Source organism: Schistocerca piceifrons, chromosome 8, assembly GCF_021461385.2.
Source record: "Schistocerca piceifrons isolate TAMUIC-IGC-003096 chromosome 8, iqSchPice1.1, whole genome shotgun sequence".
Taxonomy (NCBI): Eukaryota; Metazoa; Arthropoda; class Insecta; order Orthoptera; family Acrididae; genus Schistocerca; species Schistocerca piceifrons.
This window is the reverse complement of record NC_060145.1, coordinates 272,548,741-272,569,423: the sequence shown is the minus strand read 5'-3', so window position 1 is coordinate 272,569,423 and position 20,683 is coordinate 272,548,741. Positions and strand designations below refer to the sequence as shown.

Here is a 20,683-nt window from a genome sequence, read left to right as displayed (position 1 = left end):
AGATGCGAAAAACCCACTAAAGAGACAGCCTATATTACACTTGTCCGTCCTCTGCTGGAATATTTCTCTGCGGTGTGGGATCCTTACCAGGTAGGATTGACGGAGGACATCTAAAAAGGGCAAAGAACGCGGCCTGTTTCGTGTTATCGCGCAACAGTGGTGAGAGTGTCATTGATACGATAAGCGTGTTGGGGTGGCAGTCACTGAAACAACCGCGGTTTTCTTTGCGGCGAGATCTATTTACGAAATTTCAATCACCATCTTTCTCTTCCGAATGCGAAATTTTTGTTAACACTCACCTACGTAGGGAGAAATGATCTTCATAATAAAATAACAGAAATCAGAGCTCGAACCGAAAGATTTAGGTGTTCATTTTTCCCACTCGCCATTCGAGAGTGGAATGGTAGAGAAGTAGTATGAAAATGGTTCGATGAACCCTCTGCCAGGCACTTAAGTGTGAATTTCTGAGTAACCATGTAGATGTAGATGTAGAACAGGAAAGAAAGAACCTACGCGAAACGGCGGGTGCAGTTGCAGTTACATTTAATAGGTCAGCAAGGCACGCAATGTCACGTTCCACAGTGGCATGGCGCGTGAACGGGGCCGATCTCTTCGCCGACAACCAGAACGTTATGATGTGTGATCTTAGGCTTTCCCGGCGAATTAACTGTTTGCACTGTTCTCGGGTCTCCAGCCGGGTGCAGTCGTTTTCAAACCACGATATTTTGACAGCGTTCCTTGCCGTCATCTTCAAGTGATACCTGCAGACTGAGCGTCTTCGCTGAATCTCCTGGCTAAGGAAACAAACATTTATAGAAGGAAAGTCCGAGAAGTGGTTGAAATTTCCAAGAATGCATATAATTTCAATAGAGAAGGCGGCTATAGGCTTCCGGCATCGTAGCTCCACGCCATCAAGAAAGTGAATACGCGGCCGCGGTGTGCGACCAACATAAACAACGCGCTGCAAATCACTTCGGCGGACAATAATATTTTGGGTAAACAGTCTGCCTCTCATGCTCTGTCCTTTTCGAATCCAGCCAGTGATGACGACCAACCAATAGCCGTTTTCCAGTGTAAGTGTGGAATAGTGCCTTTCTATTCAGTGACGATGGGCCGCCAATGATATCTACAGGAGATTAGCCAACAATGCCACTTCTTCTGCATCAGAGCGGGATATTAGCATATGACTATGGCCCACCAATGGTAGCCATATGAATTTTAACCAATAATATCACTTCTCCAGCACGAACGCGAGAAAACTCCCCTTTATAAGAGGACGTGACACTCGTCTCTGACAGTGTTCTAGCAATAGTGGACACCATAAGATGCTGAGGAAGATCCCAGCAGAGGGGTCGAAACGCCCATCAAAAAAATGGCTCTGAGCACTATGGGACTTAACTGCTGTGATCATCAGTCCCCTAGAGCTTAGAACTACTTAAACCTAACTAACCTAAGGATATCACACACATCCAAGCCCGAGGCAGGATTCGAACCTGCAACTGTGGCGATCGCGTGGTTCCAGACTGTAGCGCCTAGAACCCCTCGCCCACCTCGGCCGGCAAATGCCGATCATTTTAGTAGAAATATGACGTGGTCTAATAACCGGTAAGATTTTAACTTCAGTGACAACGGCCACGAAAGCCTGTGGAATTACAGTGGTCATAGTATTTTTTCACAATCATAATGTTTTGGTACAACAGTCAAAGATGCAAAAAGTAATGTACGTGTAAAACCCTTTGCCAATGTAAGAGAGGTCCTGAGGGCCAAATCTGATCAGGTTAAATAAATAAATAACAAGTAAGTAAATGATCTACGAACGATTAAACTAAGGAATTTCTATTTTTGTTTGATGGTGCTGTCGTTATTTTGTTATGTGGCCTCAGTATAGCAAACCATGAGAGTGTGCCGCAAACAGGAGATGAAGCTCGGACTTGTTCCCGTGTGCTCGCAGGACCTTCCGGAGGCGGCCGGCCCCGCGGAGACCACGCGGCTCGGCCCCCAAGCGCGGGGGCGGACTCCTGCCTCAGCTGCGTCAAGGTGGCGCTCCTGGGGGCGTCCGCCGTCGGGAAGACCTCCATCGTCAGGGTAACTAATTAACACAATAGTGCTTCTCCACATAGAAAACACACCACACAGTCAACCGATTACACACAGAGACGAGGCTTTGTTTCTCTGGAGCAGAAATGTACAAGCCAGCATCACTGTTCTAACCGCAGACGGGCCAGTCGGGACGACCGACCACCGTTCCATCCTCTGCCGATGCGGTATGGAGTACAGGGAGTCAGCAGACTGCACACTCTGCCGTTATCGCTGTAGCAGACCTAATGCCGCTACTACTCGGTCAAGTACACTACTGGCCATTAAAATTGCTACACTACGAAGATGACGTGCGACAGACGCGAAATTTAACCGAGAGGAAGATGATGCTGTGATATGCAAATGATTACCTTTTCAGAAAATTCACACAAGGTTGGCGCCGGTGGCGACACCTACAACGTACTGACTTGAGGAAAGCTTCCAACCGATTTCTCATACATAAACAGCAGTTGACCGGCGTTTCCTGGTGAAACGTTGTTGTGATGCCTCGTGTAAGAAGCAGAAATGCGTACCATCACGTTTACGACTTTGATTAAGGTCGGATTGTAGCCTGCCGCGATTGCGGTTTATCGTATCGCGACATTGCTGCTCGCGTCGCTCGAGATCCAATGACTGCTAGCACAGTAGGTTCAGGAGGGTAATAAGGAACACCGTGCTGGATCCCAACGGCTTCGTATTACTAACAGTCGAGATGACAGGCATCTTATCCGCATGGCTGTAACGGACTGGGCAGCCACATCTCGATCCTTGAGTCAACAGATGGGAACGTTCCCAAGACAACAACCATCTGCACGAACAATTCGACGACATTTGCAGCAGCATGGACTATCAGCTCGCAGACCATGTCTGCGGTTACCCTTGGCGCTGCATCACAGACAGGAGCGCCTGCGATGGTGTACTCAACGACCAACCTGTGTGCACAAATGGCAAAACGTCATTTTTTCGGACGAATCAGGTTCTGTTTACAGCATCATGATGGTCGCATCTGTGTTTGGCGACATCGCGGTGAACGCACATTGGAAGCGTGTATTCGTCATCGCCATACTGGCGTATCACCCGGCGTGATGGTATGGGGTGCCATTGGTTACACGGTACGGTCACCTCTTGTTCGCATTGACGGCACTTTGAACAGTGAACGTTACATTTCAGATGTGTTACGACCCGTGGCTCTACCCTTCATTCGATCCCTGAGAAACCCTACATTTCAGCAGGATAGTGCACGACCGCATGTTGCAGGTCCTGTACGGATCTTTCTGGATACAGAAAATGTTAGACTACTGCCCTGGCCAGGACATTCTCCAATCTCTCATCAATTAAAACGTCTGGTCAATGGTGGACGAGCAACTGGCTCGTCACAATACGCCAGTCACTACTCTTGATGAACTGTGGAATCTTGTTGAAGCTGCATGGGCAGCTGTACCTGTACACGCCATCCGAGCTCTGTTTGACTCAATGCCCAGGCGTATCAAGGCCGTTATTATGGCCAGAGGTGGTTGTTCTGGGTACTGATTTCTCAGGATCTATATACCCAATTTGTGTGAAAATGTAATCACATGTCAGTTGTAGTTAATGTATTTGTACAATGAATACCTGTTTATCATCTACATTTCTTCTTGGTGTAGCAATTTTAATAGCCAGCAGTGTAGCTCATGAAATGGCTCGACGAAGCTGAGTGCACCCCATTCCAGTCGTCCTACGGAGGAAAAATCCCTGGTAGTACCGGAAATCGCACTTGGGCCCCCCGTATGGCAGTTAGCCACACTGACCACTCAGCCAGGCGAATAGAAATATGTACAGGATGAACTGACATTCGCACATTAGGACGCCACAAAAGGGTTCCTTGCATGCTAACAAAAATGTCTCTTATAAAATTTCGTTCCGCGCTTATTTTCGGTGGAAAGTGGTCGTCAGTGACAGGTAGTTTTACGACTCTGTAATCACCTGCAAGAGAAGCATCGTCATTCAGTAATGTATGGCTCTAACGCCCAGATAGTGCTTAGTCGCCTGAAAACATCCCAGATCATCCCACAGCGCGCCATCACTCAATATACGGGGTGCTTCCGTCATGATGTTACTAACTTTCAAGAAGATGGAGAAGGGCAAACGTAATTTGAGGTAAGGTTCCCTGGTCCGGAAACGACCGAGACGAAAGCTACAAGCGAAAATCGTTCGACCTCTTCTACTCCAACAGAAGAGATGTGTTTCGTAGTATCAACGACGAACAAATGCTCATAGTTCTTAAAGTATGCACCGCAGAGCCTATGTTAACTGGACTTTCTTGTTTCGGTCCATACTGACTCCTCCATGAAAGCAAAGAGCTTACAGCAAAAGAGATCCACTTTCAGAGGTATCAGCACGATTTTCGCTTATAGTTTTCGATTAGATAGTTTCCAGACCAGGGTCCGTTACCTCATATTAATACATTTACGCTTCCCCATCATATTTGATAGTTTGCAACATTATCAAGGAATCACGGAATTACCCTTGGAATACAGAAGTAATACCTGAATCCCGATAAATATGTTTCGCGATGCCGTTGCAGCCACTGATTTTTGGTGAAACAGAGCGTCCAAGCCCGAGAATTAGCCGTCTGTATAATAGTAGCCTGCCTCTCGATGCTTTGAGTCGGTTGCAAGCTGCATAGAAAGAACGCATTGCAGCCGTATGCTATGGTGCTGATGGCTTAAAGGTGAACCTTGATCTGCAACAGTTCAGACCTCATGAAGCTACAGTTAAGGTAATTGACAAATTGGTCTTTGTAGAAGCGAACACGAGGAGAGGCAAAGGCAGCCAACATGGATATATTTCACGTAGTTGAACTCGTCGTTACCTTATAGTGGAAGAAACTGATATAAATAATGTAGCACCGATCTTATCCTCGGAAGGTATAATTAGTATTGTTGCACCGAAGAAAGAAACACTGTATATGCCTGATGCTGATGAGAGGATAGCGCCTATAGTAAGGTCATAGCGGTAAACAATTATCGGAACCTTTAAAGGTTGATCAGAAGGGCGCATCTGCAGCAGAGGAAACTTCATCCAAGTAGAGGAGAGAACCAAATTTGAGCGGTTGGTTTGTAGTAAAAGCTACCGCATGGATAATGTTGTCGCATATTAAACTCGACACACCTTTTTCACCGTTTGGAAAGCTTAATTCCACAAATTTTGTATTGTATAACGTGCAAGCCTCACTGAAAATAAATGTTTGTCACAGGACGTCACCTTATATAAAGTAAAAGAACATTTTTAAGAAAAAAATTTCATTCCATTATATTTGTAATTGCACTTGTTTCTTTATACCGAAATGATACTCTAATTAAGGAAAACAATACCAACTCTTGTTAATTTAAAAGGATGTTAGTGCAGTGAGTATAGTTTTGCGTTAGAATACTTGAGTTTTCAAATTCAATTCCGGGTCTAAGTGTAATTTTTTAATGTCTTTATCTTAGACTGCATGATATGGTATCTACGTTAATAACCGTTGTACAGAAATTACAGCAAGTCTTACACTAGAGGCGTCCAATTATTTAGTAATAACACAGAAGTTAGAGTACAAACGTTTTCATTGTTCCACTCTTAAGAGAGCAGTTCGGAGAAACATGAAGCAATGCGTCGCTAAATATTTGGAGACGCAACGCGGTGGTTTGAGCATTTGCTAGGAAGACTGTTTGTCTTTTGTCAAAACCATGCTGTCACTAATTGTGTATTTGCAGGATTACAACTGTTCACTCTTACAGAATGTAGTAAGTATGTTTAACATCTCCAGATTGTTACTTTTTCTATTTATTTGTGTACCATGACAGGTAGTTTGTGTCAACTAATTATTACTCTTTGTGGGGCGGCGGATGTATAAGTTTGTAACAATAATAAAAAATCTGATTGCTGGATATATGCTTGCGTGTTGAATCAGTTTCTAGCTTTTAGAATGTTGTTAATGCTGTCTTTTGCCGTTCTCAACACTGGCTCTCTATTTACTTCGTGGCCCCCAGAAAGTGATTTAATAAAACTTGGAGCCAGTAAATAGATATCCTAGTGCCCACTTTACCTGAGAATGTTATTATAACTGCAGCTTATAGCTCTGAGGAATTAGGAGATTGTCCGGGATTTCTAATAAAAAACGGTTTTCCAAAATAGTTGAGTATATTCTGAAATTCACTGATAAACAACACAAGTATCCCTACAACCTAACTAACAGAACAGTTCAGAGTCTAATGCGCTGATGCAACTATAAATGTCCGAATCAAATGTTAAAAAGAATGCTCGCCATAATTTGATGAAAATACTTCATCAAACGCCACGCTAAATATTTGGTAGAATGTCTGTCCTGCGACGGCACGTGAAAATACGACAGTACGCAAACTGAAGCTAGATAATGAAAATCATCCCAGAATTAACACTTCACATGAAATGTTTTCATGGTTCCGCATATCTCTAGTAACTTAATACGGCACCCGAGGCTGTTTGTAGCAGATACACTGATGCGACGCGACTACCGACACAGATGGCGTGTCATTCAGCGTCTGGAGAGAACTGGGGCCTTGCTTCCTCGCGCAGTGTTCTTATATATAAAGCCACGGTGCGGACGGCTGAGGGAACGCCTGATTAAATCCGCTCTCCCGACTAGCCACTGGGCTAGTAACGCACCACTTCAAGTTACATAATAATTTATAGCTTCTTTGGCTGATGGCCGAAGAAGCTCTTAATTTAAACGTGCATTCAGCACGCAGGTAAGTATTGATAATAAAATTTTGACGTGGCTAAGTTAAATATTCTGGGCGAGAGAATTAATCTAATTACACTGCCCGCAGTAGATGAGCTCTGAACTGCCCCTTTTGAGATCCGCTATCGCTATAATTTTATAGGTATTAAAAAGAAACTTTACACATCTTCATAATCATAGCGGACCTCCAACCTATTTAAATCTAAACATCCTAGCCTTATTTACTAGCCTACTTAATCTATCTTGCTTCCTTCAGTTTTGAGATGAAAACCAGAAAATCATGAATTTCCACTAAAATCTTAATATGTGAAATCCAAAGTACTGATTTTATTAAATCATTATGAAAGATGAATCTAAATATAAATTTTGAAGTCTCTAGCTCTGTTCTGTTGCGCCAATGATTTTTCCAGAAAAACGTCCAAATCTCGGAAATGGCTGAAGTTATCGAACTGATATTTAACACACATTAATTTAGTATTATTTCTGACATACTAGAAAAGTTTTAGTTCATTCGCTTGATTTTTAAGGTATTGCGCAACATTTATGACGTCAGAGCTAGTTACAGCAGACTGGCTGACACACAATGGAAACTGATGTGAATTTACTACAGCGTGAGTAGGCTGCTTCCCTACATCACCCTCTACTTAAATTTTTTGTTTATGAATGTTAATGAATGAAAAAAAATTTAATTACAAAAAGGGAAGCAAGAGTACAGTTTAACTCCCTATGAAAAATCAAAATTGAAATATAAACCTGTAGAAACATTAAAGAAAACTGATGACCTACATTAATTATTTAAATTGTAGGCATGTTCACTGCCTTTTTAAACAATGTCATTACACAAATTTTTAAAACAAAGTCATGAAATATTTTGGCATACATATTGCCTTAGACAAACAAACACATAGAAATTGAAAAATTATAAAAATCTTAGATCCATTAAATACGTTAAATACATTTTTACATACACAAATTCAAAGAAAATAACATAACACATAAACAGATGATTATCTCTTAGCAGTCTTTTCTAAACCTGAAAGAAAAGTTCACAAATAATTTTTACACACGTGGTTGTAGCCGCTTTGGCTGGCGTCCTACACTTCCATTCACAAGGGTAGAGGAGGGGAAGTTGCTATGGTGTGCGTCCTTCACGTTCTCTCTAAATTACATGGGGGAAAGGGGAGGGGTCACTGTGAGTTGTGTCCAAGTCACTCCACGCTTTCACGCAGCTATCAGGCTGCCATTATCTGGTTTGTCCTGTAGAACAAACAAAAAGAGTGCCTCAGACTCTGTTCACTTAATATCTAAGGGTGGGTCACAAAGAAATGGGGATATATACATTTTATCTTCCAGTATTTTGCTGGAACAAAGTTAACAGAACCTTTTTAATTTTTCTCTCACGGTTACTTAATTGTCATAAAGTCGGTAAACAAATGGCTCAAAACGCCGTTAGTCACGTACTGGAGAAAATTTATGCTCCTAAGGCATACAATCATAAATCATATTTAATCTGAATTTCTTATTTCTGGGCCGGAACGCTGAACCAATGCTCGGTACATTCCTGAATACATTTGTATTTTAAGCACTTAACTGACTCATCTTTGATTACTTTATTCTTAGAGATAGTATGAGTATGATTAGTGGTTGTTTTCTCAGCTTCTTTGTACATGTGAGTAACTTTTGGCAATAGTACAGTTTTGAGTGTTCAAAACACACTACGTTTAGTTGACTACTAAATCCACTAATTGGTCCTCTGCTGTTGTCAGTCCCACATCTGCAATTAGGTACTTACTTACTTAGAAGTGTATTTATGCTGAGCTAAAATAATGTTTCACGCCTGTCAGTATGTTATTTATTCATTTTGCTAGTGTATGTACTTATTTAATACTCACTCTATTAATATTTAAAGCATAAGAAAGCACATTTATTTCATATCTTTAGTGTATTGCAGCTGATCAATTTGCTCACGTGGCAATCCATTTCCACTCAATCGGACGCTGAAACCTCAGGTAGTCTCTCTCGGACCTACCACTAAAGTGCATCAAGTAAATATGGACGAGCGTAATGCTAAATTCCTTAAACCTATAGGACACCATGAGCTGCTCTGTCTCATCTAACATAAGGGTACCTATGGTCGCATTCACGCCTCCAACTCATAACCTCAATACGTGTAGGTGTATCCTGTCACACACTACACTAAAATAATGGCCAACTCCAACCGTATAAATACTTCAGGGACGTGTCCTTCGCGTCTCAACCACAAACACTGCTCAATTCTATTACACTGTCTTTCCTTGCTACACCAGGTGAGTTTAATCTTACAACTTATCTGCATATTTTTCCTAACACTAAGCAATCTCTTTTACTATTTCTTAGTTAGCTCTAATGCATACACTAGGTTTCACTACCACTTCAGATCCTGCTTGTACATGAATTCATACATCTTTTTAAATTATTGTTGGTGGACCATTTCCAATAAAACAACACTTTGTACTTACTATATTACCAGGGTACTATACATAATTGTTACTCAAGTACATTTTATATCTTAATTACGTCATACTTCTCTATTGTTTGTCACTATTAGGTTTGTCACATTACGTATTTTTTTTTTTTTTTTTTTTTTTTTTTTTACTAATCGGTTCCAGAACTCATGGCTTGATAGCCATGACAGAAAATTTTCATGTCTGGAAAGAAGAGATCAAAATTTTTGAGGATAGGGAAGATGAAGAATGAGTGAGACCTGAAAGGGAAAGAAGATCTCACACAGCTGGGACTGCACAGCTGCCACACTGTGTAGAGGTCACAGAACAACCTCCTCCCTACAGCATTCATTGGTTTAATATTGACGTGATAATTATACCGGAAAATTTTGTGTTGGAAAGTAGAGGTCGAAATTTTTTTTTTTTTTTTTTTTTGGGGGGATAGGAAAGATGAAGATTGAGTGAGACCTGAAATGGGAAAGAAGATCTCACACAGCTGGGACTGCACAGCTGCCACACTGTGTAGAGGTTAAAGAACAACCTCCTCCCTACAGCATTCATTAGCTTAATGCTGTAAAGAAGAGTTAGAAATTTTAGGTGGATAGAAAAGATGAAGAGTGAGTGAGACCTAAAAAGGAAAGAAGATCTCACACAGCTGGGACTGCACAGCTGCCACACTGTGTAGAGGTTACAGAACAACCCCCTCCCTACAGCATTCATTAGTTTAATGCTGTAAAGAAGAGTTAGAAATTTTAGGTGGATAGAAAAGACGAAGAGTGAGTGAGACCTGAAATGGAAAGAAGATCTCACACAGCTGGGACTGCACAGCTGCCACACTGTGTAGAGGTTACAGAACAACCTCCTCCCTACAGCATTCATTGGTTTAATGCTGTAAAGAAGAGTTATAACGGAAAATTTTATGTGTTGTAAGAAGATGTCGAAATTTTTGTGGATAGGAAAGATGAAGAATGAGTGAGACCTGAAAGGGAAAGAAGATCTCACACAGCTGGGACTGCACAGCTGCCACACTGTGTGGAGGTTACAGTACAACCTCCTCCCTACAGCATTCATTGGTTTAATGCTGTAAAGAAGAGTTAGAAATTGTAGGTGGAATTACATCTTCAAAATCGTTCCAGAAATCTAGCGGGTGAATATTTTTATCTGGATCGAACCGCAAGAACTGCCGACACCCGATAAAAGCGGCGTTTGCGGCTACAACTTGTTGTACATTACCATTACCAGAAGTTACTGAAGCTACTTTACTCTCAATGTTAGCAATGTTAGTACTTATATTTTCTACTTTCATTTCAACATTATCTACTCTTTGCACAATATGAGTAGTGTCAGTTTTGATTGCTTCTACTTCTGCTTGACATATGTTTACTTTTATATTAACATCTTTAAATCTATCTGAGCACAGTTCAGACTCCGCCTCGATCTTTTCTGTTAACTTGTGCTCCAGCTTCGCATCTTCCATTTGGAAGTCTTTGCGAACCTCAGCGACTTCGGATTTTATTGTCTTATACATTTCAGAAAATTGTTGAGCAACCTTTTTCTTAATATCCTCATGATTGCAATCAATTTTATAATTCAAACTGTCTAGATCCTCTTTCAACTTATTGCAACCAGCCTTGAAAGTATCGTCCATTACCTCCAATCGTTTATTAAAATTTGTTTGGCTGGCCACAATCTCAGACTTTAATTCAGCATTACTGTTTTTGACCTCAGTTAATTCAAACTTTAATTCAGCGTTACTGCTTTTGACCTGTTCACTTATTTCAGACTTTAACTCAGCATTCATTCTAGCATTACTGGCTGACATTTCAGCATTATTGGATTCTAATTTATTGTTCATTGCCTCAAACCGCATATTAAAATTTGTTTGACTGGCAGCTATTGCTTGTAATATAACATTTAAATCAACAGCCCCAGCATCTTTGGGTTGCTCACTGGCGGGTTTTTTATCACACTCAGGTGACATAAAACTAGCTCCAACACCAGAATCATCAAAACTAAATGAAACTTCTGATTGATTAGTCATATCTAACTTCTCCTTCTTAAACTCTACCATCTTTGATGACTGTTTCATTTTTAATTCATCAGAGAAACTATCATCCAATAAATTTACCATTTCTACTTTCCGCTTTACTACAGGGGTCTCTATTATTGAATCATTGCCCCTTCGCACACTATTGTCAGGAGACAATACTTCATTTTTCACTTTAACATTACTACCTTCATGCATGTTTATACTTGAAACGTTGTCTGAATTTACAGTTCCCTCAACAGACATAGGTTCTAATTTAAGTTTAAACTCAGTTTCTTTTGGCGGCTCCATCGCCGACAGTCTTTTAGTGCAGGTTAGTAAAATTTTTAACAGTTTTTCACTTAACTTAGTTCCTTCTGCACGACGTATGGCGTTGCCGGCGCGGCGTACCAGGATTCCTGATGCGACGTGGCACGTTAAACTGCAGACGGCTCTCCGACGGCTGTTGTGTGTTAGCGTGGCCCACAATTGCAGGCTCTGCGTCGGCTGCTCCAGCGGACGACTGCGGTGCGGCGAGACTGGCTTCTCGCGATGCCGGCAGCACCGCTAGACTCAGTGCCAGCTCCGTCAATCCAGATGCGTTGTTAATCCAATTGCGTCGTCCACATGCACACGTAACACATTCACTGTTCTATACTCAGTTGCGTGTCGCATTTCACTCGCGAATCCGAATAGTTAAAAATCACTTTCACTTAGTTGTTTCCCGGCCGATGCACCATATGTGGGGCGGCGGATGTATAAGTTTGTAACAATAATAAAAAATCTGATTGCTGGATATATGCTTGCGTGTTGAATCAGTTTCTAGCTTTTAGAATGTTGTTAATGCTGTCTTTTGCCGTTCTCAACACTGGCTCTCTATTTACTTCGTGGCCCCCAGAAAGTGATTTAATAAAACTTGGAGCCAGTAAATAGATATCCTAGTGCCCACTTTACCTGAGAATGTTATTATAACTGCAGCTTATAGCTCTGAGGAATTAGGAGATTGTCCGGGATTTCTAATCAAAACCGGTTTTCCAAAATAGTTGAGTATATTCTGAAATTCACTGATAAACAACACAAGTATCCCTACAACCTAACTAACAGAACAGTTCAGAGTCTAATGCGCTGATGCAACTATAAATGTCCGAATCAAATGTTAAAAAGAATGCTCGCCATAATTTGATGAAAATACTTCATCAAACGCCACGCTAAATATTTGGTAGAATGTCTGTCCTGCGACGGCACGTGAAAATACGACAGTACGCAAACTGAAGCTAGATAATGAAAATCATCCCAGAATTAACACTTCACATGAAATGTTTTCATGGTTCCGCATATCTCTAGTAACTTAATACGGCACCCGAGGCTGTTTGTAGCAGATACACTGATGCGACGCGACTACCGACACAGATGGCGTGTCATTCAGCGTCTGGAGAGAACTGGGGCCTTGCTTCCTCGTGCAGAGTTCTTATATATAAAGCCGCGGTGCGGACGGCTGAGGGAACGCCTGATTAAATCCGCTCTCCCGACTAGCCGCTGGGCTAGTAACGCACCACTTCAAGTTACATAATAATTTATAGCTTCTTTGGCTGATGGCCGAAGAAGCTCTTAATTTAAACGTGCATTCAGCACGCAGGTAAGTATTGATAATAAAATTTTGACGTGGCTAAGTTAAATATTCTGGGCGAGAGAATTAATCTAATTACACTGCCCGCAGTAGATGAGCTCTGAACTGCCCCTTTTGAGATCCGCTATCGCTATAATTTTATAGGTATTAAAAAGAAACTTTACACATCTTCATAATCATAGCGGACCTCCAACCTATTTAAATCTAAACATCCTAGCCTTATTTACTAGCCTACTTAATCTATCTTGCTTCCTTCAGTTTTGAGATGAAAACCAGAAAATCATGAATTTCCACTAAAATCTTAATATGTGAAATCCAAAGTACTGATTTTATTAAATCATTATGAAAGATGAATCTAAATATAAATTTTGAAGTCTCTAGCTCTGTTCTGTTGCGCCAATGATTTTTCCAGAAAAACGTCCAAATCTCGGAAATGGCTGAAGTTATCGAACTGATATTTAACACACATTAATTTAGTGTTATTTCTGACATACTAGAAAAGTTTTAGTTCATTCGCTTGATTTTTAAGGTATTGCGCAACATTTATGACGTCAGAGCTAGTTACAGCAGACTAGCTGACACACAATGGAAACTGATGTGAATTTACTACAGCGTGAGTAGGCTGCTTCCCTACATCTTCATGAATGCTTGTGACATGTGTGACAAATAATTATTTTTCAGCATTAAAGAGTGTATTTGTGGAATACTGCGGAGAATGTAGTAACTGAATTAATTCAGGCCAAACAGCGACAGTAGCAGAAAAATGTTTGCCTGCTACAGTTCCTGGAAGGTAGCCATTGCGTACTATAATTGTTCAGAAAACACTTGCTGTGGCAAGGCGCACTAGAACAGAAATGAGGCAACACAATAAGAAATAACATTTATTAAGAGTATATTACAATATGGTACTTAACTCTAATATAATTTTACGCGTAGCACTTGTCCCAAGCCTAATACATGATATCCAGTAATTTTTCTGTCTCTTGGCAGTCTGTGATATGTAACTGATGGTAATGTTGCAGACACTCTTACTAGTCCAAGTTCTCTGTAAATGGTGACTGCTGAGTCAGAAGGCAGTCTTCAGAGTACTTTACGCATCGGGTTGCAGGCACTGATCTAAACTGTCTGACTGTAGTTCGTAACTATTTAAGCGTCCGCAGCACGTCGTGTTTTGTGACTGTTGGCGGAAGAATTTCCAGATTCTCCAATACAATACCGAAGTAATGGAATATGTGGTTGACAGCTTTCCCTATTGACTGATGTCCACTCTAACGATAGATGTCGGAGCAAGTAGCGTGGAAGTAGGAAGAGATCCAGGTTTGTGAGTGACATCTGGAGGATGGTGCCCGAACTGATAGGCGCCCGGCAGGTGACTGCGACTGTGTGATGACGGAGGCGTCTAGCGGTGTTTACCTGTTGCTCGGTTCACAACACTATAGAACTTGCCCCCCTTCTAACAGCCGTGTACCGCATGTCTCTAGAGTAACGGAAGGTTCCAAATTATTGGAAAAGAGCACAGGAAGTTCCAGTCTTCAAGAAGGGTCGTCGAGCAGATGCGCCAAACTATTGACCTATATCTCTGACATCAATCTGTTGTAGAATTTTAGAACATGTTTTTTGCTCGCGTATCATGTCATTTCTGGAAACCCAGAATCTACTCTGTAGGAATCAACATGGATTCCGGAAACAGCGATCGTGTGAGACCTAACTCGCTTTATTTGTTCATGAGACCCAGAAAATATTAGATACAGGCTCCCAGGTAGATGCCATCATCCTTGACTTGCGGAAGGCGTTCGATACAGTTCCTCACAGTCGTCTGATAAACAAAGTAAGAGCCAACGGAATATCAGACCAGCTGGGTGGCTGGATTGAAGAGTTTTTAGCAAACAGAACACAGCATGTTGTTCTCAATGGAGAGACGTCTACAGACGTTAAATTAATCTCTGGCGTGCCACAGGGGAGTGTTACGGGACCATTGCTTTTCACAATATATATAAATGATCTAGTAGATAGTGTCGGAAGTTCCATGCGGCTTTTCGCGGATGATGCTGTAGTACACAGAGAAGAAATGCACGAAGATCTGCAGCGGATAGGCACTTGGTGCAGGGAGTGGCAACTGACCCTTAACATAGACAAATGTAATGTATTGCGAATACATAGAAAGAAGGATCCTTTATTGTATGATTTTATGATAGCGGAACAAACACTGGTAGCAGCTACTTCTGTAAAATATCTGGGAGTATGCGTATGGAACGATTTGAAGTGGAATGATCATATAAAATTAGTTGTTGGTAAGGCGGGTACCAGGTAGAGATTCATTGGGAGAGTCCTTAGAAAATGTAGTCCATCAACAAAGGCGGTGGCTTACAAAACACTTGTTCGACCTATACTTGAGTATTGTTCATCAGTGTGGGATCCGTACCAGGTCGGGTTGACAGAGGAGATAGAGAAGATCCAAATAAGAGCGGCGCTTTTCGTCACAGGGTCATTTGGTAAGCGTGATAGCGTTACGGAGATGTTTAGCAAACTCAAGTGGCAGACTCTGCATGACAGGCGCTCTGCATCGCGGTGTAGTAGCTTGCTGTCCAGGTTTCGAGAGGGTGCGTTTCTGGATGAGGTATCGAATATATTGCTTCCCCCTTCTTATACCTCCCGAGGAGATCACGAATGTAAAATTAGAGAGATTCGAGCGCGCACGGAGGCTTTCTGGCAGTCGTTCGTCCCGCAAACCATACGCGACTGGAACAGGAAAGGGAGGTAATGACAGTGGCACATAAAGTGCCCTCCGCCACACACCGTTGGATGGCTTGCGGAGTATAAATGTAGATGTAGATGTAGATACATATCGTTTAATAAACGATGTAATCCACAGCATTATTCAGTAGACAAATATTATAAAACTAATAATTAGATCTAAACCTGGAATCGCACTCGTCAACTCGAGTATTTTAACGCAAAACTTTGCCTTCTGACGTAACTGTTCAGCATGGCTGTGTTTACTGAATGAAGTTTCTTGTTGTACATGTGATTGCAGTGCTTCCAAATTGCCCTTTTTTGATGTTCAGCTTCTACCGAAAACACATGCGGGACGACATTTTGTTAGAGATTGTTTTGTGTTGGTGGCATGCAAGAAAACCCCCCGTCGCATAAGGCTGCACGAATTTTGGTTCGCCCTGGATAACGGCGGAAGTTCCATTAGGCCGTTTGCTTACAATTTTATTCTTTGCAGAGACTTTTCAACACTAGCAAACTGTAGGTAAATGCAGGAACACCTGAATTCCAGGGATCGCGGTTGACCCTGAGTGTGAAGAAATTGAATATATTTCGTATAAATAGGCTCGAAGGCCGGTGATTGTATGTTTACAAAGCACTTTAAACAATCACATCCATGAAATATCTATGCGTACGGGGCTATTTAAAGTGTAACAGCCACATAAAAATAATCGGAGGGAAAGGCAAGTGTAAGACTGAGGTTCATAGAGAAATCTACAGAAATAACAGCTTACGAAACCTTTATATGGCCGATACTTTAATATTGACTGAGCGAGGTGGCGCAGTGGTTAGCACACTTGACTCGCATTTGGTAGGACGACGATTCAAACACGTCCTGATTTAGGTTTTCTGTGATTTCCCTGAATCACTCCAGGCAACTGCTGGGATGGTTCCTTCGAAAATAAAAGAGCGGTTTCCTTCCTCCATTCTTGAGACAATCCGAGCTTGTGCACCGGGACGTTAAACCAAATCTTTCTTCGTCACTTTAATGTTGTTAGTCGTAACAGAATAGGTTGATAGAGAAAATAAAGAAGATCCACTGAAGAACAGGTTCGTATAGCAAGGGCGAAAGTATGACGGAGGTGCTCATCCTCATCCAATGGCAGACGTCTCAAGAGGCTCGTAGTACAACACGACTTGGTTCACCGTTAAAAATTCTGTTAGCATACTTTCCCAGAAGAATCAATAAATGTATTGCTTCCCTCTTCGTATATTTCGCGAAAAGAGCATGAAGGTAAAACTAGAAAGATTCTAACTCATATGAAGGCTTACCAGCAATCATTTTTCCCACGTACTGTTCGTGACTGGAACAGGAAAGGCTGGAAGTGACAGCCATATACAGGGTGTCCGAAAAGTCTTTCCCTGATTACATAAATTGATAACTCAGGCTAGAAGTAAGATACAAATATGAAACTGGTGTCTAATTGTTTACAAACTATCAAAGCTTTTTTCACACATCAGTAAACATCCACATGAGCACCCTTGGTAGCACGTAGCACATCTAGGCGATATTCAATTTCCGTCCACACATTAGCCAACATCACTGGAGGGATCGATTCAACGACTGTGGTTATCCGTTGCCGCAGGGTTTCAAGGTCTGATACACGTGTTCGGAAGACCTCGTCCTTGACATAGCCCCATAAAAAGAAGTCTAATGGAGTTATGTCAGGAAAGCGTGGAGGCCAAACCGTTGGCTCATCACGACCAATCCATCGCCCAGGAAAGGTCATATCGAGATAGGCACGGACGTCCAAACCCCAATGAGGCGGTTGCGGCGTCTTGCTGAAACAATACATCGGGGTGATACTGAAGCAGCTGAGGAACAGCATACAGTTGCAACATGTCCAGATACACTGCAGATGTGATGGTAACCTCAGCGAAGAAGAATGGGCCGATAAATCGATCGTGCAATAGCGCGCACCAAACATTCACCTTTGGACTGCCTCTGGTGCACTCCATGACCTCGCCAGGGGTTTGTGAACCCCAAATGCGCACATTATAGCGATTCACTATTCCACTGACAAAAAAGTTCGCTTCGTCGGAAAAGACAATTCGTCTGAGATAACCATCATCGTCCTCAATACGTGATAGCATTTCGACCGCAAAGTCATATCGACGTGTACTGTCATTGGACAACAAGGCCAGAACGATTTGAACTTTGTAAGCACGAAATGATAAACGTTTGTGTAAAATGTCATAGAGAGAGCTTTTTGGCATGTGTAATTCACGTGACGCCCTGCGCACCGATTTCTTCGGACTTCGCAGAAAAGACTGCCTTACAGCTTCCACCCTGTCTGCTGAGGTTCTTGGTCGACCAGACCTCGGAAGGTCAGAAACCGATCCCGTATTCTTGAACTTCTCATACCAGGCTTTAATGCTCTTGACATCAGGTGGATTCCTTCCAAATGTTGTCTGGAAATGTCTCTGCACTGTGGTTGGTGATCGTGTCTCATGGTACCACAGGACACACTGTGCCTTCTCCTGATTGGTTAACATGGCTTCTTGGGCACTGCACCACATCAACTACTTACGTACTGCGAACCTAAAACAGAAAAAAAAACCTTTGATAGTTGTATACTGATGTGTCGGCAGCTGGGCCAACACCTTGTAGATCGAGATGGCTGAAAATGCACGCTGGACTAACGCAGACGGGCGTGAAGTACTGGAACAGGCTACGTAATTAATGCTATGAAGAAAAGTACGTAGCTGGATTAATACTTATCTTTAATCAATCATTGTGGTACATCGCTCTTGACGATACACAGGAGACTTTAATTACAATCACTGTAAGGCTAATGGCGCCTTGCTAGTTCGTAGCCATTAACTTAGCTGAAGGCTATTCTGTCTCTCGGCTAATGAGAGAGAAAGGCTTCGTACATCTAGTCGCTAGCTAGGTCGTCCGTACAACTGGGGCGAGTGCAATATCGTATCACGAGACCTGCCTTGTGGTGGCGCTAGGTCTGCGATCACACAGTGGCGACACGCGGGTCCGACATGTACTAAATGGGCCGCGGCCGATTTAATCTACCACCTAGCAAGTGTGGTGTCTGGCGGTGACACCACATATACAATTCGACACAAGTTTCATATTTGTATCTTACTTCTAACCTGAGTTATCAATTTATGTAATCAGGGAAAGTCTTTTCGGACACCCTGTATTAAGTACCGTTTATCGTACACAGTAAAGTGACTTGCGCAAAACGGATGGAGAAGTAGAAATGTCCCGGAAAGGCATGACACTTCTCACGAAATAGGTTACTGGAGTTAATCACTGGGGTAAGACGATTATATGGGTCACCAAAGTACGTTGCGACTGTATCGAAACATATGTTCATGGAAACTCATTTATTGCGAGCCTAAAGATCCATAGGCTATATCAGTTAATTTGTAAATATAAAAATGATGTAAAAATATTTTCTTGTGAGCCAGCATTAAAGCAACTTATGAATGCACTGTCTTAAATTGAACCTTTAGAGCCGGCCGCGGTGGTTGGTCTAGCGGTTCCGGCGCTCAGTCCGGAACCGCGCGACTACTACGGTCGCAGGTTCGAATCCTGCCTCGGGCATGGATGTGTGTGATGTCCTTAGGTTAGTTAGGTTTAAGTAGTTCTAAGTTCTAGGGGACTGATGACCACAGATGTTAAGTCCCATAGTGCTCAGAGCCATTTTTTGAACCTTTAGATTTCTAAATTGAACCATGACGAAATGAAAATAACATTCAATTAAAAAAACTCTAATTCAGTTACACACAGTAATATATATGGCCCCTACACGAGCACGATCTTCATGTGTCCTCTCCCTATTTTCATACACTGAATCATATCCCTCTTTTGATCTTTCTGGCATATTTTACTAAACCAGGTGACTACGTCATTAATGCACTACCTTGGCGGGGAAATAAATCTTCAGGTCTTTTTTGCACTTTTTTAGACGATGACGAAGACAAATGTATGTCCTGCCTTCTTCCTCTTTCTCTCGTCCACAACTCGTGGCCTCCCGGTCGCGTTCTCGCTTCCCGAGCACGAGGTCCCACTTTCGATTCCCGGCGAGTCATGGATTTTCACCTGCCTCGAGATGACTGCGTGTTTGTGTCGTCCTCCTCATTTTACCATCATTCATGAAAGTGGCGAGTTGGACTGAGCAAAGGTTGGGAATTTGTACGGGTGCTAATAACGGCGCAGTTGAGCGCCCCACAAACCAAACATCATCATCATCATCATCTTTCTCACTTCTTTTCCTTTTAGATTCTGGTTATGTTTCCTGAGACTTCGTGTAGGCCTTACACTTCTAGAGTTCTGATGCTGATGAATTGTGAGATCGTTTTAGTACCGGCAGACGTTACTGCATCAACTTGTACAGCAGCTGCTGCAAAGTCATCGGCATCAAAAACATTTCTCTTAACAGGCCAAACTTCAGACCTCTTCACCCTTTTGCAGCACTATGTACAAGTGCAGGCTACCAATAAGAATAATATCCGAGCGTTTCACGTGCTTGAAATTGGGTAATAGATTGCATAGGCTAGCACAAATAAGAATTCTAATGCAAGAAAAAATTTCCATTTTCGTTTCCGTCAATGACGTACTGACTACGAAGCGCGCAGCCAAACGAGTAAATATGCTATGACCTTGGTATCCTAGTACAGCAGATAGCTGAAACAAAGGGGAAACTACATCCGTTACTTTTCGCGACGGTAAACAGCTCTGCTGTATGCTGAAGAGGTGATAGCATGCTCTTGGGTAAAATATTCCGGAGATAAAATACTCCCGCATTCGGGTCTGTGGACGGGGACTACTCAGAAGACGTCGTCTTCAGGAAATAGGCGGAGAACTACCTGAGAGCTGTCCTCGGATTTCTGACCACAGTAATAACATCCTCCTCATCAGTTATTCAATCTACCCACCTAATCTTTAGTATTCTTCTACAGCACCACATTTGAAAAGCTTCTATTCTTTCCTTGTC

At 42.2% G+C, this 20,683-nt stretch overlaps 1 protein-coding gene across 1 annotated transcript in view; it reads left to right on the top strand.

Moving 5' to 3' along the window:
* Positions 1-20,683, top strand: part of LOC124712263 (ras-like protein family member 10B) — a 148,823-nt gene that overhangs the window by 63,448 nt on the left and 64,692 nt on the right. The window contains exon 2 of the mRNA XM_047242558.1: positions 1,884-2,085. Coding sequence (XP_047098514.1) covers positions 1,884-2,085 — 202 coding nt within the window. The remainder of the gene's footprint in view (positions 1-1,883; positions 2,086-20,683) is intronic.